The 24,208-nt window shown below is 35.6% G+C and overlaps 1 protein-coding gene across 2 annotated transcripts in view; it reads right to left on the bottom strand.

Annotated features, from left to right (window-relative positions):
- ABCB7 (ATP binding cassette subfamily B member 7) overlaps positions 1 to 24,208 on the bottom strand; it is a 165,464-nt gene that overhangs the window by 51,922 nt on the left and 89,334 nt on the right. For both annotated transcript variants that reach the window (XM_044235921.1, XM_044235922.1), the window contains exons 2-4: positions 20,717 to 20,794; positions 18,473 to 18,559; positions 6,288 to 6,407 (exon numbers count right to left, since the gene is read on the bottom strand). In XM_044235921.1, the coding sequence (XP_044091856.1) occupies positions 6,288 to 6,407; positions 18,473 to 18,559; positions 20,717 to 20,794 (285 nt within the window). The remainder of the gene's footprint in view (positions 1 to 6,287; positions 6,408 to 18,472; positions 18,560 to 20,716; positions 20,795 to 24,208) is intronic.

The following is a 24,208-nucleotide window of genomic DNA, read 5'->3' as shown; positions in this document are numbered from 1 at the left end:
CTAATCAAACATGTTCAGTGTCTATATGATAAAGCTACAAGTGCAGATGAAATAAACAAGGCACTAAGTAAGTGGAGAGATATTCTATGTTCACTGACTGGAACACTCAATGTAGCAGGGATGTCAATTCTCCCAGTTGCTCTAGAGATTTAATAAAAATCCATTTAAAAATTCTATATGAAAAACAATCTGAGGGGTTTGAAGTGGCGGGGGAGTGGGAGGTTGGGGTACCAGGTGGTGGGTATTGTGGAGGGCACGGCTTGCATGGAGCACTGGGTGTGGTGAAAAAATAATGAATAATGTTTTTCTGAAAATAAATAAATTGAAAAAAAAATCCTATATGGCTTTTTTGTAGCTATAGACAAGATCATTCTAAAATTATATGGACAAAGAAACTAGAATAGTCAAAAAAATTTTAAAAAGGAAAACTCTGAAAGAATCAAACTGTCTATCTCAATAAAGTCAAGGTGGTGTGGATGAATGGAGAGACAGATACATATAGATCAAGAGACAAGAACAAAGTCCAGAAAAAGATACACACACACACACACGTAGAAATAATGGCTCCCTAAAATCTCCGTGTACTAAGGTACTAATCTCCAGAACCTGTGAAGATGATACCTTATATAGCAAAACAAACTTTGCATATGATTAAACTAAAGAATATGAGCTGGGAAGAGTATTGTGAATTACCTGGGTGGGCCAAGTGTAATCAAAAGGGTTCTTATAAATCTTATAATAAGAGGGAGGTGGGAGGGGATCCAAAGTCAAGACAAAAGATATGACTATAGAGGCCATAAGTTAGAGTCAGAGAGACTGAAGATGCTGCAGGCTTTAAGATGGAGGTGGGGGGGCAGCCACAAGTCAAGGCATGCCAATAGAAAAGGCAAGGAAATGGGTTTTTCCCCCAAGAGCCTCTAGAGGGAACACAGCCTTGACAAATGCTTTTATTCTGACCCAGGAGACCTAATTTTGGACTTCTGAACTTTACAAAATAATATATATGTGTGGTTTTAAGCTATCAAGTGTGAAAAGTTTTTACAACAGCAATAGGATACAAAGGAAATTCAACTAGGAGAGTATAGTGTTCATGTTAGGAACAAATGGACAAAACAATGAACCTCCAACTACACTGGATACAGTAATTAACTCAAAATGGAGCATAAATATAAATGTTTTTAGAAGAAAACTCAGGAGAAAATCATAATGACCTTGAGTTAGTAAAAAAGTTCTTAGATGTAATAACTAAAACATAATCCATAAAGGAAAAAATAATAAACTGGAACCCATCAAAATTAAAAACTCTTGTTCTATATAAAACATTATTAAGGGAATTTTAAAAAGCTACAGATGGGAGAAAATTTTTACAAGTTACATATCTGAGAAAGGTCTCATATCCAGAATGTATAAATAACTCACTGAATAGTAAAAACAGAAGCCTAACTAAAAATGGACAAAACTTGAACAGACACTTCACCAAAGTGCATAGGTGGCTGACAACTAAGCACATGCAAGGATATTCAATATAATTAGCCATTAGGAAAACGTATATTGAAACCACGAGACATCACTAAATGCTTGACAATATCATGTGTTGGCAAAGAAGTAAAGCAACTGGAACTCTCATCACTGCTGTTAGGAAGACAAAAATAACCATTCTGTAAAACAGTCCAGTGGTTTCTTATAGAGTTAAAAATACACCAACCATAACCTAGAAATTCCACTCTTAGATATTTATCCTAGAGAAATGAAAACTCAGGTTCATACAAACACCCATATGTAAGTGTTTACAGTCACTCTAGTTATAACTGCCAAAAGGTGGAAAGAAACCAAATGTCTACCAGTAGGTAAACAGAGTACATCCATACTACAGCACCTCAGCAATAAAAAGAAAAATGAACTATTGATAGACTTAATGAATTGGATGAATGACAAAAACATTATGTTGTGCGAGAGGAGCCAGCTCAAACAGTTATATACTGTATGTTTCTATTTATATAGTATTCTCAAAATGACAAAATCATAATGATAGAAGGCAAATCAGTAGTATCCAGCAGTTAGGGGTCTGAAGAGGATATATCCACAAAGGGGTTACACAATAGTAGCACATTTTTGTATCCTGACTATGGCAGTAATTACATGAATATATTCATGTATTAAAAATCATAAGAGTACACTTTACTGCATGTATATTAAAAGCAAAATTTAAAAAATAAAGCCAGTGTCTCAAGCCACACCAGACATGGCTCCCTAGAGGCTGGAGAGGTCTAAAATTAAGGCTAGATGTTGATGTATTTCAATCAAAAATGACTCAGTATGGAATTTAATCCCACTGTTGTTTTCTAAAAATTAAGAAACTGTTTTTACTGGGTTATAATCATGGGACAGAAGTTATGTTTCATCTATAACTGCAATGTGCCCATTAATTTAAGTACAAGAGAAATAAAAGGACTTATTACACAATTTTTTTTCTTTCCTAGATCAAAAGTTTAAATCACATATATAAATAATCTAAATTCTTGAATTTTTAGGACTGGTATATAATTAAGGAATTGAATCTGTTTAACTTTAACTTGGAAATGCACAGCTTGGGACATTAATTAAATAATGGAATTAAGGAAAAAGTACAATCACCATCAAGGACAACCAAAAGTATGCTGTATCTATATGATGCCAAATTTACTGGTCCATATGATCAGTTTGCTGAGGATCTCAAATGCTAGATTTTAAAGTGACTTTTCCCTTCTTGGTCATGAAAGTATTGTCTAAGTCATCTGAAGAACGCAATTCTTCCAGACCCTTTTAATACCTAAATTTCTCAAAAATTAATCCCTTTCACAGCAGTCTCTGATAATTAAGGACTCTATAACTAGTGCTGCCAAGAAGGGCCCATTATACATGAAGAGGTAAAAGAGAAATTTTGTTTGTTCATTTCTCAAGTCTCAAAAAGATCAGAAGAAGAGAAAGAACATAATGGACAAGAGCACTAAAGGGAGATATTATTAGCAAGGCAAAACAAGGAGAAAAGAAAAGTAGACAATATATTCAATCTGTAAATACTATTCCTTCCAGAAAAGAGAGACAGAAGGAAAATTTTTGAACTCATTGTAGGAGGCCAACACTACACTAATACCAAAACCAGGCAGACATTATAAGAAAGGAAAACTCTAGACCACTATCTCTCATGATTACAGATAAAAAATTCTCACCAAAATATTACCAAGTCAAATCCAATATTATATAAAAATAAATATATAACATGACCAAGTGGAATTCACTCCAGGTATGCATAGCTAGTTCAATATTAGAAAATCAATTAATGTAATCCATCCCATCAACAGACTAAAGAAAAAATATCCCATGATATCAATAGAGGGAAAAAAACCACTAGACAAAATCCAACACCTATTCATGATAAAAAAAAACTCTCAGCAAACTGGGAACAAAATAGAAAGAAACTTCTTTATAGATCTTGGATATCAGCTCTTTGTCTGTAGTGTCAGACACATGAAAAAATGTTCACCACCACTAGCCATCAGGGAAATTCAAGTCAAAACCACATTGAGATACCATCTTATACCAGTCAGAATGGCAAAAATTGAAAAGGCAAGAAACAAATGTTGGAGAGGATGTGGAGAAAGAGGAACCCTCTTACACTACTGGTGGGAATGCAAGGTGGTACAGCCACTTAGGAAAACAGTGTGGAAATTCCTCAAAAAATTAAAAATAGAGCTACTCTATGACCTAGCAATTATACTACTGGGTGTTTACCCCCAAAATGAAAAGATGTAGTGAAAAGAAGGGCCCTAAGCACCCCAATGTTCATAGCAGCAACATCCACAATAGCCAAACTGTGGAAAGAGCTGAGATGCCCTTCAACAGATGAATGGATAAAGATGTGGTCCATATATACAATGGAGTATCACTCAGCCATCAGAAAGGATGCATCAGCTTTGCATCAACATGGATGGAACAAACAGGGTTTTTAGAGGGGAAAGGGGGATGGGTTAGCCTAGTGATGGCTATTAAGGAGGGCATATATTGCATGGAGCAGTGGGTGTTATATGCAAACAATGAATCTTGGAACACTACATCAAAAACTAATGACTAACATAACAATAAAAAAATAAAACAAGAAAGAAAGTTCTTCAACGAGATTAAAGATACCTACAACAAAACCCTGTAGCTAACAACATACTAAATGATGAGAAACTAGATGCTTTACCCCTAAATCTGGGAACAAAGCAAAATGCCCTCTCTTATCGCTCTTGTTCAACATGGTACTGGAAGTCCTAGGTAATACAATAAGAAAAGGAAAGAGAAGACACACATGTTAGGAAAGAAGAAATAAAACTATTTTTGCAGATGATATGATTAGCTATGAAGAAAATCCTGAAGAACTGACAACAACCACCAACAAAAGAAACCCCTCCTGAAACTAATAAGCAACTCTAGCAAGCTTGCCAGGATATGAGGTTAATATACAAAAGTCAACTGCTTTCCTATTTATCTCCAGTGAACAATACATGATTTGAAATAAAAAATTAAGACCACCTAAATTTGTACCCAAAATGATATTAATTAGGTATAAATCTAACAAAGCATGTTCAGGATCTATATGAGAAAAACTATAATACTCTGATGAAAGAAATCAAGAAGGAACTTAATGAAGAGATTCCATGTTCATGGATGGAATGACTCAATATTGTCAAGATGCCAGTTGTTCATAAACTTGCTCTAAATATTCAATGTAGTCCCAATCAAAATCCCAGCTATTTGGTAGATATGGACAAACCAATTCTAAGCATTACAGAGAAAAACAAAAGACCCAGAATATCAAACACAGTATTGGAAAACCACTGTCAGAGGGCTGACACTACTTGACTGCAAGACTTACCATAAAGCTGCAATAGTCTAGACAGTGTGGTGCTGGCAAAAGAATAAATAGACCAAGAGAACAGAACAGAGTCCAGAAATAGAAAAATATACACGAATATATTCAACTGATATTTAACAAAGAAGTAGAGGCAACCAAGTAGGGGGAAAATAGTCTTTTCAAAAAGTGGTGCTAGAAGCTCGTGCAACCACTCTGGAAAACAGCATGGAGGTTCCTCAAAAACTTGAAAATAGAGCTACCCTATGACCCAGCAATTGCACTACTGGGTATTTACCCTAAAGATACAAACGTAGTGATCCGAAGGGGCACGTGCACCCGAATGTTTACAGCAGCAATGTCCACAATAGCCAAACTATGGAAAGAACCTAGATGTCCATCAACGGATGAATGGATAAAGAAGAGGTGGTGTGTGTGTGTGTGTGTGCGTGCGTGCGTGCGTGTGTGTGTGTGTGTATATATACACATATACATATACATATACAATGGAATACTATGCAGCCATCAAAAGAAACGAAATCTTGCCATTTGCAACAACGTTGATGGAACTAGAGGGTATTATGCTTAGCGAAGTGAGTCAGTCGGAGAAAGACAACTATCATATGATCTCCCTGATATGAGGAAGTGGAGATGCAACATGGGGGGTTTGGGGGGTAGGAAAATGAAAACAAAGATGGGATCAGGAGGGAGACAAACCATAAGAAACTCTCAATCTCACAAAACAAACTGAGGGTTGCTGGGGGGAGGGGGGGGTCGGAAGAGGGTGGTGGGGTTATGGACACTGGGGAGAGTATGTGCTAGGGTGAGTGCTGTGAAGTGTGTAAACCTGGTGATTCACAGACCTGTACCCCCGGGGCTAAAAATACATTATATGTCTATTAAATAAATAAATAAATAAATACGGCCAGCTTTGGTGGGCATTTTTTTTTTAAAGTCTTCCTGTTTTTTGTTTTTTTTTTTTTTTTTTTTCTCTTCACATTGTTGCTTACCACTTATGCTATCAGTGTGTCTAAATGTGTCTTCATTCTCTTCTCAATTTACTGGAAGCTGAAAACCAAGCTTATGAGAAATATGCATTAAGAAAGAGCCAACAGGGTTCTAAGGAGATTGTTTTATAAAGTTCTTAATGCTTTGTTACAACTAATAATCCTGTATCTTACACTGGTTTCAGGAGTGAAATACATTAAGTTGAGGCTCTTAAATTTGATCCACAGATAAACTGGGCAGTACCATATAATTTCTGACTGCATAAAAGAGTCATGTAAATAAGGGTCCTTAAAGTTAATAATGCTCCCCCCAAAGTAGCTTTTATCAGCTCAAGTTTCATTATTAGAAAATGCCATACAATTTCTTAGTTACGCAACAAACAATGCATAATTTCTCCTATTCTTACCTTTGCAGCACCCAAAAATCCCAAGGAAATGCCAACTCTAGCTCGTAGATCTGGCCTGTCTTTGGGCCACACATAAGAAACCATTGCTTTCATGATTTTCCGAGTATCAACATCTTTTAACTGTTGAAAGAGAGAAAACAAAGCAGTAAGTAACATGTCATTTCAAATATAACTGTACTTTAATAATGTAGAATTATGTACATATTTGAGAAAAATTTGCAAACATTATAAACTTTTTTTATTTAAGTATAATTAATATACAGTTAATGCAATCCCTATGAAAATACCAATAATGTTTTTCACAGAACTAGAACAAATAATCCTAAAATATGTATAGAATCACAAAAGACCCTGAATAGCCAAAGCAATCATGAAAAGGAAGAAGAACCCTATGATCCAGTAATCACACTACTGCGTATTTACCCAAAGAATACAAAAACACTAATTCAAAGGGATATATGCACCCCTATGTTTATAGAAGCAGTCTTTATAATAGCCAAATTATGGAAACTGCCCAACTGTCCACTGATTAATAAATGGATAAAGAAGTAGTAACATATATATGTACACACACACACACACACAATGGAATATTACTCAGCCATAAAGAGAATGAAATCTTGCCATCTGAAATAACACTGATGGAGCTAGAGGGTGTAATGAAAGTGAAGTAAGTCAGTCAGAGAGAGACTAATACCACATGATTTTACTCATGTGGAATTTAAGAAACAAAACAAATGTGAGAATAGTAAAAAAAGAGAGAGAGAGAGAAACAGACTCTTTTAATTAGAAAAAAAACAAACTAATGGTTACCAGTGGAGAAGGGAGTAGGGAGATGGATGAAAGATGTGATGGGTATCGGGGACAGTACCCGTCATGATGAGCACTGCGTGATACATGCAATATTATGCACTTGGAACTAATATTACACTACATGATAATTAACTGGAATTAAAATAAACACTAAAAAAAAAAGACCAAAACTGGAGGTTATCATAATCCCAGATTTCAAGATACACTACAAAGCTGTAGTAATTAAAATAGTATGGTACTGGCACAAAAACAGACACATAAATCAATGGAAGAAAACAGAGGTCCAGAAATAAACCCATACTTCTATGGAATAATCTAAGACAAAGAAGGCAAGAATATACAATGGGGGGAAAAGATAGTCTCTTCAACACATGGTGCTGGGAAAATTGGGACAGTTATACAAAAGAATGAAACTGAATTGCTTATACCACACACAAAAATAAATTCAAAATGGATAAAAGACCTAAATGTGAGACAGGAAACAATAAAGTTCCTAGAAGAAAACATCAGCAGTAATTTCTTTGACATTAGCCACAAAAACGTTTTCCTAGATGTCTCTTCTGGCAAGGTAACAAAAGAAAAATTACTACACAAAAATAAAAAGCTTTTGCACAGTGAAGGAAACCATCAAAAAACCAAAATGAGGGGGGAGGAGTCAAGATGGTGGAGTAGTAGCAGGCTGAGACTACTTCAGCTAGCAGGAGATCAGCTAGATACCTTACCTAAAGATTGCAAACACCTGAAAATCCATCAGCAGATCAAAGAGAAGAAGAACAGCAATTCTGGAAACAGAAAAACAACCACTTTCTGAAAGGTAGGACTGGCAGAGAAGTGAATCCAAAGCGACGGGAAGATAGACCCCGGGGAGAGGGGCCGGCTCCCGGCAAGCGGCGGAGAAACGGAGCATAAAGTCAGGACTTTTAAAAGTCTGTTCGGCTGAGGGACATCGCTCCAGAGGCTAAACAGAAGTGAAGCCCATGCCGGGTCAGCGTGGCCTCAGGTCCACGCTCAATAGATGCTGAAAAAGCATTTGACAAAGTACAGCATCCCTTCCTGATCAAAACTCTTCAAAGTATAGGGACAGAGGGCACATACCTCAATATCATCAAAGCCATCTACGAAAAACCCACCGCAAATATCATTCTCAATGGAGAAAAACTGAAAGCTTTCCCACTAAGGTCAGGAACATGGCAGGGATGTCCATTATCACCACTGCTATTCAACATAGTACTAGAAGTCCTAGCCTCAGCAATCAGACAACAAAAGGAAATTAAAGGCATCCAAATCGGCAAAGAAGAAGTCAAACTATCACTCTTTGCAGATGATATGATACTCTATGTGGAAAACCCAAAAGACTCCACTCCAAAACTGCTAGAACTTGTACAGGAATTCAGTAAAGTGTCAGGATATAAAATCAATGCACAGAAATCAGTTGCATTTCTCTACACCAACAACAAGACAGAAGAAAGAGAAATTAAGGAGTCAATCCCATTTACAATTGCACCCCAAACCATAAGATACCTAGGAATAAACCTAACCAAAGAGGCTAAGAATCTATACTCAGAAAACTATAAAGTACTCATGAAAGAAATTGAGGAAGACACAAAGAAATGGAAAAATGTTCCATGCTCCTGGATTGGAAGAATAAATATTGTGAAAATGTCTATGCTACCTAAAGCAATCTACACATTTAATGCAATTCCTATCAAAGTACCATCCGTCTTTTTCAAAGAAATGGAACAAATAATTTTAAAATTTATATGCAACCAGAAAAGACCTCGAATAGCCAAAGGGATATTGAAAAAGAAAGCCAAAGTTGGTGGCATCACAATTCCGGACTTCAAGCTCTATTACAAAGCTGTCATCATCAAGACAGCATGGTACTGGCACAAAAACAGACACACAGATCAATGGAACAGAATAGAGAGCCCAGAAATAGACCCTCAACTCTATGGTCAACTAATCTTCGACAAAGCAGGAAAGAATGTCCAATGGAAAAAACACAGCCTCTTCAATAAATGGTGTTGGGAAAATTGGACAGCCACATGCAGAAAAATGAAATTGGACCATTTCCTTACACCACACACGAAAATAGACTCAAAATGGATGAAGGACCTCAATGTGAGAAAGGAATCCATCAAAATCCTTGAGGAGAACACAGGCAGCAACCTCTTCGACCTCAGCCACAGCAACTTCTTCCTAGGAACATCGCCAAAGGCAAGGGAAGCAAGGGCAAAAATGAACTATTGGGATTTCATCAAGATCAAAAGCTTTTGCACAGCAAAGGAAACAGTTAACAAAATCAAAAGACAACTGACAGAATGGGAGAAGATATTTCCAAAGGACATATCAGATAAAGGACTAGTGTCCAAAATCTATAAAGAACTTAGCAAACTCAACACCCAAAGAACAAATAATCCAATCAAGAAATGGGCAGAGGACATGAACAGACATTTCTGCAATGAAGACATCCAGATGGCCAACAGACACATGAAAAAGTACTCCATATCACTCGGCATCAGGGAAATACAAATCAAAACCACAATGAGGTATCACCTCACACCAGTCAGAATGGCTAAAATCAACAAGTCAGGAAATGACAGATGCTGGTGAGGATGCGGAGAAAGGGGAACCCTCCTACACTGTTAGTGGGAATGCAAGCTGGGGTAACCACTCTGGAAAACAGCATGGAGGTTCCTCAAAATGTTGAAAATAGAACTGCCCTATGACCCAGCAATTGCACTACTGGGTATTTACCCTAAAGATACAAACGTAGTGATCCAAAGGGGCACGTGAACCCGAATGTTTATAGCAGCAATGTCCACAATAGCCAAACTATGGAAAGAACCTAGATGTCCATCAACAGATGAATGGATAAAGAAGATGTGGTATATATACACAATGGAATACTATGCAGCCATCAAAAGAAATGAAATCTTGCCATTTGCGACAACATGGATGGAACTAGAGCGTATCATGCTCAGTGAAATAAGTCAAGCGGAGAAAGACAACTATCATATGATCTCCCTGATACGAGGAAGTGGTGATGCAACACGGGGGCTTAAGTGGGTAGGAGAAGAATAAATGAAACAAGATGGGATTGGGAGGGAGACAAACCATAAGTGACTCTTAATCTCACAAAACAAACTGAGGGTTGATGGGGGGAGGGGGGCTTGGAGAAGGGGGGTGGGGTTATGGACATTGGGGCAGGTATGTGCTTTGATGAGTGCTGTGAAGTGTGTAAACCTGGCGATTCACAGAGCTGTACCCCTGGGGATTAAAATAGATGTGTATAAAAATTAAAAAAAAAAAGAAGATCCAAACAATAAAAATAAATAAATAAATAAAAATAAAAAACTTTTTTTGACAAAAAAAAAAAAAGAACATTATGGTGAGAAAAAGTGAAAACTGTAAGAACTACTGAGGGATAAACAAAACCATCGTTATTTTTTAAATTAAATTAAATTAAAAAAACAAAACAAAAAAAACCAAAATGATATGGGAAAAGATATTTCCAAACATCATTTTTATTCTGAATCTAAGGTCAGTATCTTTCAAGCTCAAACTATCCTGGAGAAAAAGAAAGTATATAAAATGATTTTTAAAAGTGACTTATATCCCTTAATTTTTTACTTCCAGCTACAGCCATTCTCATATTGTCAAAGAATTATTCAGTAGGAGCAAGAGGACATGTACTATACATTTATTTTCCATCTATTAAGATATCAGTACATTACACAAAATGTAATCAACATTTCAATATTTCCATCTTTGTGGTCAAAATCTTTATATACTTTTGGTCTCTTTATCAATGTGTTTATATAAAATATTTTGGAGCCCTCAATCAAAACTCATGATAAAGTAGAGTTCTAATGCAATGTTTAGGAAAGTAGGAGTCTTGGTATTAATTATAAAGCACAGAGGTTGGATTATTAAAAATTTCAAGAAACACACAATTTGCCAGTCACGTTTAATCTGACCTAAATCATCTTACATTTTTCATTCTCTCAAGTTTTGAAGGCAACATGCCCATGAAATCTTTTTGTTTTAGTTTCAGCTTTTAGAGGCAAAATATTAAGAATCAAAACCACACTTGGTAAAGTCAAAATAAAATTAGTACATACACATTCCAAAACTACTAATAATCTCCATTCAAAAAACTGAATTATCTACATACTTTCTGGAATAGGTATTTTAAAAAAAACCAAAAAGTTAATGCTCATTGATGGGGAAGTTGCACTGAAATGGGCATTCTAACACAGTTAATGGGAAAGTAAACTGAAACAATCTATCCAGAAAGCATTTTGGTATCTACCATCAACTTTTAAAATAATTTGCTCTTTGTTTCAAGAATTCCATTTCTGGAAACTTATACTTTAAAAAATACTTAAGAATATGAGCCAAACTGAATCAATTTTACCTCATAAAAATTTCTTGAATCTATTTTCACTATCAACCTAATCAAAGCTATCGTCACCTCTCACATAAAATACTTGCAACACCCTCCTAAATGATTTCTCCGTATCCACTCTGTTCCCTGTTCAATTAGTAAACCCTGCAATCAGATATTACTCATAGTTTAAAACCTTCCATTGCACCCTACCACTCTTAAAATGAAGATCAACATCCGTAACATTACTTGTGTGGCTCTGCTTGGCTTGATCCCTGACTACATCTCTAGCGATGTTTTATACCACTTTTCAGTGTCCATGCCATACTAGCTTTCTTTTCTTTTAGTGCCTCAAATATGCTATAAACCCTCCTGCATTATACCATTTGCATTATACCATTCATTCTGTCTAGAATAATCTCTTTCTGTACAACACCAACTCACTCTCCAACCTCTTCCAATTAGTTAACTGTCAGCTCAGGCAGCATTTCTTCAATGAGGTCTTCCCTAACCCCAGTCAGGATCCTTGGCTGTACTCTTTCACAGGAGCGTATTCCTCCTTTCAAAGCATCCAATTCGATTATAAACTACATATGCAGAAATGTGATTATTTGATTAATATCTGCTCTCCTGTTAGAATTCCGTGAGTGGTAACTTTGTTGTACCATTCAACCCAATATCAATACATTGGCTAACACACAGTAGGTACTCTCAACAAGTATCCACTGAATAAAGGAATGAAAAATTTAGTTATAGGATGTTTATTCACATGCTGTTTCAACAGGAAAAATTTGGAAACAGCCTAAATGATCAATAATGGAGAAATGTAAAAACAACTTACAGTGAATGTATACAACAAAGTATAGCCATTCTGAAATATATGTAGTGACACAGAAACATCTAAAGTGAAAAAAGCAGAGTACAAAACTTATTTTTCATGTTAAAAAAAGTGATGTGTGTATGAGTTTACACATGCAAACAAAGGGGTCTGAAAGCAATACCCCCAAAAGTGTTAAAATAAGTAGCTGTGAATAGATGGAATCATTGACAATTTTTTACATTCTTTTTGCTTGCTTGTATTTTCTGTAGTTCATATATAAGAAAAAATCTAGTTTACCTTGAGAGAGGAAAGTTACACAATTTCAAGCAGATTTATACAGCAAGGAATGGAGGAAATTGTCAAGATATAAGAAATCCAGGACAACACATTATGTTACACAGGGTAGATTTATATTATGGTTGTTGCCCCCAAAGCTGACCAAACTATTTTTCTAGCTTAAGTCTCAGTTTACTGAGTAAAGAGCAATAAAATAAATAAAACTGTTCATACTGTACTAAATACAGGACTACATTCTGGCTGCTTTAAAGATATAAGGTGGCAAAAACATGAAATGCCAAAAGTACAGTTGTTAATGCTTTATTTCATACACACAAATACTCATACATGCTCTCATAACCAGTAAGGTATTTCTAAAAATGGGAATAAGGCTATAATTTTAAAATTCACTTTTTCCAATCAAACTATTACTAAATAAATATAACTTAATGCATTACAACACAATTTGAAGCATTTCAACCATTTTCCCATTTCACAAGTTTTATCTGTCTTGTTTTTCTTGATGGAATAATGACAAAAAGGCCCTGTTTCTACGTATCTTTCTAAACATTCTCTCCTATCAAAACCTTCTACAATAAACCCCAAATTTTTTCAATAAGGATACAGAGGTTATGGCTAAGAGCAAGAAAATTATTCTAGTTGGCTTAATACTGCATAAAATGTCACCATTTCATTTAACAAAATGGGTTCTGAAGTTGTGTAATCATGCATTATGAATCCATCCAGCTATAAAGTATATGACTTCAGTTTTACATTAGCTACACTAAAAAGTTTGAAAAGTATCTTTTTTTAAGTTAAGCCCAAATCAAAAAGGCATATTATTAGAGGCTGAGGCCCACTTTTATAGAATTTCAAACCAACTCATTCTTGCTGCACAAGAGTAAAATAATACTGGAGGTCTCAATACAGATCCTGAAAACACACAACATCTTTTAAAATCACCAGAATCATCATACTGTGGATACCCACAACTCATACACTGGACAGACAATGGTAATCCCGAAAGACAAAAGGGTTATCTAAAGCCATGTGCTTGAGACCAAAATCAAAATCACCTTCATTTCAACCGACTTTTTATTTCAGATTTTCAGCATAGATACCCCTTTAAGATCACATTCTTAAAGAAAGGGTGGAAAATACAAGAAATGGTTAAGGAGGATGATAAGAAACTGGCTTTTCTGAAAACATACTGTGTAAGGAGTACTATAGGGAAAAAAACCACAATGATTTAAGGAAAGGAAGTTCCTTCTCAGGGGTCAAAATCCCTGAAGCGATCATATCATAATTTTTGATATCATTAATTTTTATTTAAGCTTCACTTACATGTAAAAAGGAAACATGAAATTCCTTCACTTATGAACTATGGGGGCGCCTGGGTGGCTTAGTGGTTTAAGCCTCTGCCTTTGGCTCAGGGCATGATCTCAGGGTCCTGGGATTGAGCCCTGCATCGGGCTCTCTGCTCTGCAAAGAGCCTGCTTCTCCGTCTCTCTCTGCCTGCCTCTCTGTCTACTTGTGATCTCTCTGTCAAATAAATAAATAAAATCTTTTAAAAAAATGAACTATGATGACATATCATGATAACAAAATTTGAATGTTACAGAAATATCATTAAAGGGCTTATAAAAGTAGAAGTGAATCTATTTTCCTCTTTGCTAACAATAAATACAATAAGACCTTCTTGCTATAGCTAAATAACTTCAAATTTAAAATGTGAACTGACATTTTAAGCCCTATTAAAACTAGTACTATGTTAGTATGAGGAATAAACATTTTTACAAAAGTCTCAAATATATACTGGAATTAGCTTGCCATAATAAAGGAAATCAATTGGATTCAGAAAGAAAACACAAAGGTAATACAGAAAAGAATTCAAATAGGCTCCCTATACCTCTGTATGGTAACAAATTGTTATCTTTTGATAATATCAGAGAGCCGTCAAAGAGGAGATGAAAGTGAAAATAAGGTGGGCCGACAGAAAAAAAGCAGGTGCCACAAAAAGAAACCTGATATCAGAAACAGTGCTCAATAAATATTTATTCAATTAATAAATTAATTTATCTATTCTTAAACACAGGAGGACGAATTGTTACTTATATTCAGGAGATATACTTATTACTTGATTTATTAAGTCATCATAACTTCTGACAGGTTTTAAATTATTTGCTTATTTGGTAATAATATGTAGTTTCATAAGCCTTATGAGGCAGGGCAGGTAAAAGAAATAATGAAGGAATATCTACTTATATACAGGGAGCTGAAACAGCACAATCACAGCACGGTGGGCCAAAAACAAATGCATAAATAAAACGGGAAGCCTCTGACCCAACTGGGTATAAGTGGAAAGCCACAAACTGCACTGTTTATATGCAGTAGTACTGAATGCGACAGTATGACCCGAGAGAGAGATGTAGTCTCCACAGCCATAAGTGCTGTAAGTGAATACCTATAACTAGTAACTATGTGGATAGTGCACAAAAAGGACAAAAAAAAAATCAAAGCACCTCTGGAGCAGCTCACTTGGTAGAATTTTAAGATATTGAAGAAAACTGCATATTAATAAGCTAAATGTGTATTTTGTTTCTCAGGTCAGTAATTTTGTAATTTTCAGCAGAAAAGGTTGTCAAGCAAGAACAATTTTTTCCACCAAGAGTCCACTGCTTCCAAGGGTGTACAGCTCACTGGGTTCTGGTAAGAAAATAAAAGAGTATGAAAAAAGAAAATGATCATTTGATAAAGGTAACAGAATCACTTTTTCTTTAACTGATATGGAATATATCTAAGAATTCTAGTTTAAAAGACATTCCTGCAGGATACCTGGGTGGCTCAGTCAGTTAAGTGTCTGCCTTTGGCTCAAGGTCGTGATCCCAGGGTTCTAGGATCAAGCCCTACATCGGACTCCCTGCTCAGTGGCAAGTCTTCTTCTTCCTCTGCCTGCCGCTCTCCCTTGCTTGTGTTCTCTCTCTCTGCCAAATAAATTTTTAAAAAAATCTTTTAAAAAAGATATTCCTGAATTGAGGGGCACCTGCCTGGCTCAGTCAGTGGAGCATGTGACTCTTGATCTTGGGGTCACAAGTTTGAGCCCCACAGTGGGTGCAGAGATTACTTAAAAAAAAAAAGACATTCTTGAATTCTAATAGCAAGAAATTTTCTAATCTTAGATCAAGGGACTAGTTAATAAAAACTACTTTGGGGGCAAAATCTGTGGTGAGGAAAAATAAAATATATACTAAAAACTTTGGGTTCAATTTGTTTTGTATAAATGTGCACTACAGACTGAATGTTTTCTCCCAAAAGAACCAATTTAGCAGCAGATAATTTGGAAGTATCCCAAGTGGACAGTGGAAACTGTCCAGAGAAGAGAATTGTTGTTTCACTCCAGGCTAAAGATAGCTAAGTACAATTAAAGGAATAAATTCAACCACTACTTCAATATTGTTAGAAATAACAGTGGTTTGATAAAAACTAGGTCAAAAGACAAGCAAGTTGAACAGATGTCTAATGGAAAAATCAAGAGTAACTGAAAATTTTTCCAATATTATTGGGGATATAAGTATATAGTAGATTTATGAATGGGAGATGAAAGATATATTGTCAGGAAAAACTTTACTATTATTGTTACTTTCTCTATACCTTAAGGTTTCTTTTCTATACTCTGTTGGTCTAATACCACAAATGAAGAGTTTATCTAGCAGTGAAAAGGCCCTAAAACTAGCTTATGGTACATATGAGATGCATCGGTACCCATAAGTCAATTTAATAGCATAATAAAAAATATTACAAGCAGACTGATATTCACAATGGCCAGTTAGTCCCCTATCCCAAAGAGAAATTCAACTGGAAAAATCAAATAAAGATCATAAGGCTGCATGATGATGAATAAAATCAGAGCTAGAAAACAGCCTCGGGATGCCTGGGTGGCTCAGTTGGTTAAGCAGCTGCCTTCGGCTCAGGTCATGATCCCAGCGTCCTGGGATGGAGTCCCACATCAGGCTCCTTGCTCAGGAGGAAGCCTACTTCTCCCTCTGCTTCTGCCTGCCACTCTGCCTGCCTGTGCTCACTCTCTCTGAAAAAAAAAAAAAAGAAAAAAACACACACAAACAAACAAAAACAGCCTCTTCAAGTCATCCAGGTATTCCTGTCCATTTGTCTAAGTGTCCACTCATCTTAACAAGCCTGGAAATTCATTATTCCATTATCTTCCTAAACCTCCAATTTTTAAAAATTCCACATTGCTGTTCTACTACTTTTGATTATATCAAGATTTGTACCAAAGCTCTCTGACTGCTTGTAAGTGCTAATCTTTCTTTTAATACTACTAGCTTCTGACTATAGCCAATAAGGATCTGTTGCTAAAATAAAAAAAAGTATGTCAAGCAAAGTCTGGAAAGTCATCCTTATTTTAAGTTCTTCATTACTCATTTTATAATGAGCACAGAATGAACTAAATTTACTAATATATGATTTTTCAAAAACAGGACAGTAAAAAAGTTTAAACAGCAGTAGAGCACCAAAATTCTTCAAAAATCTGAAGATTCTATTATAAAACAAATAATTTCTTAGTATATGCGCTGCCAAAGCAAGCACTAAAACAAGTAATTTCTTAATTCGTCTCTTTTAAACAAGAGCTTCCAAATACTGAAACTGTCACTCTTTTTTCACAATCGCTTTCACTACAGACACTGGGTAAACAGGTGATTTAAATACCTTCTGAGCAGCATTATTAATTTTTATTAGTAGTGTTAAGAATACAAAAGTGGTGCAGCCTACTGTGGAAAACAGTATGGAGGTTCCTCATAAAGTTAAAAATAGAACTACTCTGCCATCTGGCAATCTCACAACTGGCTATTTGCACAAGGAATATAAGCACACTAACTCAAAAGGATATATGCACCCCATGCTTACAACAGTATTACTTAGAATAGCCGAGATATAGAAGTAGCCCAAGTGTCCATCAAGTGACAAATAAAGAAGATGTGGTATGTATGTATGTATATGTGTACACACACACACACACACACACACACACACAATGGAATATTATTAAGCCATAAAAATGAAATCTTGCCATTTGCAATGACGTGGACAGAGCTGGAGAGTATAATCCTAAGTGAAATAAATCAGAGAAAGACAAATACCCACATGATTCCAGTCATATTAAATTTAAGAAATAAAACAAGAAAAGGGAAAAAATAGGAGGGAGAAAGAGAAAGTAAGAAACAGACTCTTAATTATAAAGAACTGATGGTTACCAGAGGGTAGATAGTTGGGGAAATGGGTTGAATAGGTGATGGGGATTAAGGAATGCACTTGTTGTGATGAGCACAGGGTGATATATGTGAAGCACTGAATCACTATATTGTACACTTGAAACATTGTGTTAACTCACTGGTTTAAAATAATATGGATAATTAAATAAATGGATGAGGTAAATGGAGGATTTATCAGGAAGCCACCGGGCATTCTAGGATCTTTCTAAACTTAGTGTAGAGAAGGGGAAATGTTAACCTTAAAACACACACACACACAAATTGCTTTTAAGTGCTAAATCTAATTTACCTATTTATTTATATGATTGGATTATATAAAAAATAACCTCAACCAATGCTATTTTAAATAAAGAACTAAAATGTTTAGGTTGATAACTTTTTTTGTTTTTAGAAAATCATGTAATTTTTTTGTTTGTTTTAAGCCCAAGAGAATGTCATCCATATAACCATGGTCAATTCATAAGGTTCTGTATTAGAAAACCTATAGTTATATGAGTCAATCAAAATATTCCAGAACATAATAATCTTGAATGTGTGTGTGTTCTATACAAGCATAATCATGTATAAGAATTTCCATTTACTTGTTATTCACTCTTACCCCTTCTTTTGGGTCTGTGTGGAGTCCTCCTCCTGCATGACCATGCCAACATGTCCTCTTTTCTATCAGTGGCCAAGCCTGGAGACCCTAGTTGAAGATGATACCAAGTTGTCCATCAGCTATTACAGAATTTCGGATCTTTAAAACTCTGACTTAGCTTTATCTAATGTCCCATACAAATTCATAGGCATAGCCTCTAGCTTAGCATAACAAAGCAAAACACCTTCACAATTAGCTTACGGATACACTTACACAAAGAATGTTGAAATATAACTAATACTCATACAGAAGTTACTTTCTCTAAATAGCTTTTGAAATATTTGAAAACTTACTACACTTCTACTTGATTCATACCAGCCTTCTTACTGTCATTGGCTATTACAGTACTATGTAATCAATTACTCTATCACTAGCAAGCAAAATGTGTCATACAATTAACTAATTATATTCTACTTGCTTTATATATGTATACATTTTTTTGCTTTATTGTTCATTTTACATAGCTGATTCTTTTCCTTATTCCTGCTTCTGTGTGTTTCTGTACAAGTATTTTTAATACTTCCTGTCTGTCATAGGCTACAGTAATATGCATACATGTTTTGTCTTTCTTATTACATGGTAAATTTTTTGAAATTAAAGACAGTCTCTTTTATTCTTGTATTTCCCATTGCCTATACCAGTGTCTTGCACATGAGCAGAGTAGATTTCAGTGCTTAATGAATTAGCTCATAGAACAGAGCTATCTATAAATCTCCCAACTAGCCTTGAAAATATACAAACATCTTGCCTACTTTTAAGAAAGGTCTTAAGGGGGTGCCTGGGTTGTTCAGTGGGTTAAAGCCTCTGCCTTCGGCTCGGGTCATGGTCTCAGGGTCCTGGGATCAAGCCCCCGCATTGGGCTCTCTGCTCAGCGGGGAGCCTGCTTCCTCCCTTCTCTCTTTCTGCCTGCCTCTCTGCCTACTGTGATCTGTCAAATAAATAAATAGAATCTTAAAAAAAAAGAAAGGTCTTAAGACTGATTCTTAGACTAGATAAACATAAAAGTTTTACTGGAGAAAATAAAATAGTCATTTGAGAAAATAAAATAGTTAATATTTTAATAATAAAAGTAAAGATTAGGCTCAAAATTGAAGCCTGCTAATATTTAAAGGTTTTCCTCAATTAAAACATACTTAATGAAAAAATGCATATAGTAATTCTTCTTCAGCAGCCATAATAATAGTTAAAGAATTAATGAAAGGCAAGCTCTTTACAAACACAAATGTGTATCGATGCCAAATCATAATAGCATGAGCTTTGGACCAAGCCATGAAAATGGAATCACAAAAGGCAAAAGTGTATTCTTATTCATGCCAGTTGAGAACAAAAAAACAACTGCCATAAATGGGTTACTGATTCTTGGATCAACAATCTTAAAGCATTTTTAAAGGGAAAACATCAAAATATAAGTTTTGGTCTGATATTATCTTCTGACAACATTTTTTTCGGAAAGACTAAGCAACAAATTATATCAAGGGGTCTGATGAATACCACACAAGATAATGAGGTCTTTGACAAAGCAAAAGATTAAAATGTAATTCACTTTTACAGCCTCTGCATAAATTAGAACAATGTCTTATACCTTGTAATGGCAAATAACTGCTAATCAAAAAGAAATAATAAAGGAAGTACTCAGGGTTTAGGCTATCTTCTAATTTTCTAGCTCTATTCTATCTTAGAGAATTGCCTGTATAATTTTAGAGCACTAAGAAATTTTTAAGTTGTCTTTTACTTACATTAACAATGAAAAATAACCCTTATCAACAAGTAAACTAAGTATGAGGCTCTAATAAGCTTAGAGTCCCTTGATACTTTCTGCCATCCGAACATCTTCAAAGGTAAAGGAACTTCACTTACTTGAAAAGCTTACAGGAAATATTCCATATATCACATACAAATTACTGGGGAAAATTTAAGTGTCAATATACTGCCATTACATTTATAAAAGCATTCTAAAAATGTTACTATAGCTGGCACTGATCTCAAGAGAGTCTGACAGAGTTCTCCAGTAGAAAAACAATCAAGATATCTATCCCTGCTTCTACTAACAAGAACACAATTTCTCATTCATCTTTCAGTATTTAGAAAAAATAAAAAGTATTTAGAAAAAAATGAGAAACACAAAATATGTAGTATAAATTTTAAAGTGCTCAAAGGGCTTGCAAATTTTTTGAGTTATATGTGGAAGTATCTGCTCAATCTTACCCTGGTAACATCTAATATCTGTCTTGAGTTGCCTTTTCCCAGTCTCTGCCATATAGTATGTCTTAATGACTCTGGTATCTGTGGAGGAGAAAAAAAGGAGGAAAAATTTTCAGAATAAACAATTAATATTAAAAGATTTCCCCTAAAAAAAAAAAGACTTCCTATATTCTCCTGTATACAACTGTTAGGTCAATCTGGTCATTGAAGGTGACTATTTCCTTTTTGACCTTCTGACTGGTTGATCTATTGACTGATGTAAGTGAGGTGTTAATGTTCTCTACTATTACTGTATTACTACCAATTTCTTCCTTTATGTCTTTTAATAGTTGCTTTATACATTTAGATGCTTCCATGATGGGTGCATAGATATTTATAATTGTTATATTCTCAATATGGATGGTTCCCTTTAGCAGTTCATAGTGTTCTACTTTGTATCTTGTTACAGTCTTTGTTTTAAAGAGTACTTTGTCCATTATAAGTATGGCTACCCAAGCTTTCCTTTCACTTCATTTGCATGATAAATGTTTTTCCATACCTTCACTATTAATCCACATACGTCTTTATGTCTGAAAGGAGTCTCTTACAGGAAGCATACAGATGAGTCTTGCAATTTTGTCAATTCAGTCAGCCTATGTCTTTTAATTGAGGCATTCAGTCCATTTATACTTAAATAAATTGACAGGTATGTACTTAATTGCCATTTTGTTATTTGTTTTATGGTTGTCTTGTAGGTCTTTTCTTGCTCTCTTCCCTTGTGGTTTGATGGCGTTCTTTAGTGTTATGCTTGGATTCTTTTCTTTTTATTTTTTGTGTATCTACTACAGGTTTGGGAATTGTGGTTACCATTAAGCTCGTATATAACATCTAAAGTGTGCAGCAGTCTACATTCAGTTTGTAGTCACTTAAGATCAAACCCATTCTAAAAGTACTCAACTTTTTACCACCTCCACATTTTATGTGTATGATATCATACTTTACATCTTTTTGTCAATCCTTTAATTTTTGAATATATAACTGACTTGAATATTCTTATATTTAACCTCCATACTGGTTCTATAAGTTATTAATCTACTATTTTTATTTTATGTTTGCATTTACTTGTAAAATTTTTTCCTTTCATAATGTTCTTACTCCTGACTGTGGCCTTTTCTTTCCACTGAAAGAGTTCGCACTACTTTTCCTTAAAGGTCAGTGTAAAGGTTATGAATTCCTTCAATTTTTGTTTATCTGGGAAACACTTTATCTCTTCTTCTATCCTGAGTGATAACCTTGCCGGGTAAAGTATTCTTGGCTGCAGATTTTTTCCTTTCAGCACTTTAAATACAGCATGCCATTTTCTTATTAACTGCAATATTTCCAAAGAGAAATCAACTGATAGCCTTATGGAATATCCCACATGATATATGTAATATATACACAAAATTCCATCCAAAAATAGCACAATACACATTCGTTTTAAATGCTCATGGAATATTTTCAGGACAGACCACACCTAGGCCACAAAACAACTCTTGACAAATTCAAAAAGACAGAAGTCATTATCATGCATGTTTTCTGACCATAATGGTATGAACGAGGAGGAATTAGAAGAACAATTTGAAAAGAATACAAACACATGGAGGCTAAATAACATGGTACTAAACAAGGAATGGGTCAACCAAGAAATCAAAGAGAAATTAAAAAAAAAACACATGGAGATAAAGGAAAATGAATACACAAGAGTATAAAACCTTCGAGAGGAAAAAAGCTGTGCTAAGAGGAAAGCCTACAGCAATAGAGGCCTACTTCAAGAACCAAGAAAAATCTAAAAAAACAACCTAAAGGAGTTATAAAAAGAAGACTATGCAAAGCCCAAAGCAAAATATACTATAAAAAAAATAGAACAGATCAATGAAACCAGGAGCTGCTTCTATAAGATAAAAAAAAATGATGAACCCTAGGACAGACTCATCAAGAAAAAAGAGAAATGGCTCAAATAAACAAAATCAGAACTTAAGGAGAAATAACTGACACCACAGAAATACAGGATCACAAGAGAATAGTATGAAAAACTTGGGAAACAAGAACAGATAAAGTCCTAGAAACATATAACCTTCAAACACTGAATCAGAAAGAAAAAGAGGGAGGAGCAAGATGGTGGAGGAGCAGGAGACCTAAATATCCTAGGAGTCCTAATGTCCTAGGAGTTCAGCTAGTTAGTTATGAAACCATTCTGAACACCTACAGACTCAACAAGAAATCAAAGAGAAGAAGAGCAGCAATTCTAGGAACAGAAAAGCAACCAGTTTCTGGAAGGTAGGACATGTGGAAAAGTGAATGTAAGGTGATGTATGGGAAGACAAACCACGGTACAGAGAGGCCGGCTCCCGTCAAGCAGCAGACCAACGGAGCACGAAACTGGAACTTAAAGATGTCTGCTCCATAGAGGGACATTGCTCCAGAGGCTAAGCAAGGAGGTGTAGCTCTCACAGGGACAGTGTGGTCTCAGGACCCACAGGGTCAGAAAAAGACCAGGGGTGTGTGTCTGAGGCAGAGCTCCCAGGTATCAGAGTGGAAAAGCCAGCTGTAGAAACGGAGTCAAGAAGTGGGCTCTTAGCTCGCGGTTAATGTAAACCGTGATCTGAGGCACAGTTGAAACACTGCTCTTCATGCAGGGACACCACAAGTGGCAGATATTGGGAGAAACACTTCTTCCTCCTCCAGAAGGAGTGACACAGGAATGCACTGCAGGAATCGGATGGGTTTGGAGACTCCAAACAAGGCCATGCTCCAGAGATAGAAATGCTTGGTCACAGGCTGGATGAGCACAGAGTGCAATGGGAGACCAGGGAGATAGGAGTGATTGACTGCTTTTCTAGGAGTTGCTTTGGGATGGACTATTCTGAATGTATCTCTGATGTCCTTATGGTCTAGTGTGTCATTTTTTATAAAAAGATTTTATTAATTTATTTGACAGACAGAGATCACAAGTAGGCAGAGAAGCGGGCAGAGAGAGAGGAGGAAGCAGGCCCCCTGCTGGGCTGAGAGCCTGATGTGGGGCTCGATCCCTGGACCTGGGATCATGACCCAAGCCAAAGGCAGAGGCTTTAACCCACTGAGCCACCCAGGTGCCCCCAAAGAAGCTTTTCTTAAAAAAAATGTCATAAGGGTAAGTAAGGGGTAGAAGTGGGTTTCTGTGCCTCCTGGATATTGATGTTTCTTATCATCGCCAAATTAGGGAAATTCTCTGCTATAATTTGCTCGAATATACCTTCTCCCCACCTTTCTTCTTCCTCTGGGATCCAAATTATTCTAATATCGTTTTGTCTTATGATATCACTTATCTCTCAAATTCTTCCTTCGTGATCCAGTAATTGCTTATCTCTCTTTTTCTCAGGTTCTTTATTTTCCATCATTTGGTCTTATATACCACTAATTCTCTCTTTTGCCTCATTTTATCTAGCAGTAAGACCCTCCAATTTTGATTGCACCTCATTAATAGGTTTTTATTTC

The sequence above is a fragment of the Neovison vison genome, chromosome X (assembly GCF_020171115.1).
Source record: "Neovison vison isolate M4711 chromosome X, ASM_NN_V1, whole genome shotgun sequence".
Classification (NCBI taxonomy): domain Eukaryota; kingdom Metazoa; phylum Chordata; class Mammalia; order Carnivora; family Mustelidae; genus Neogale; species Neogale vison.
Note: the sequence above shows the minus strand (reverse complement) of the source record. Positions and strands in the feature narration are given on the sequence as shown.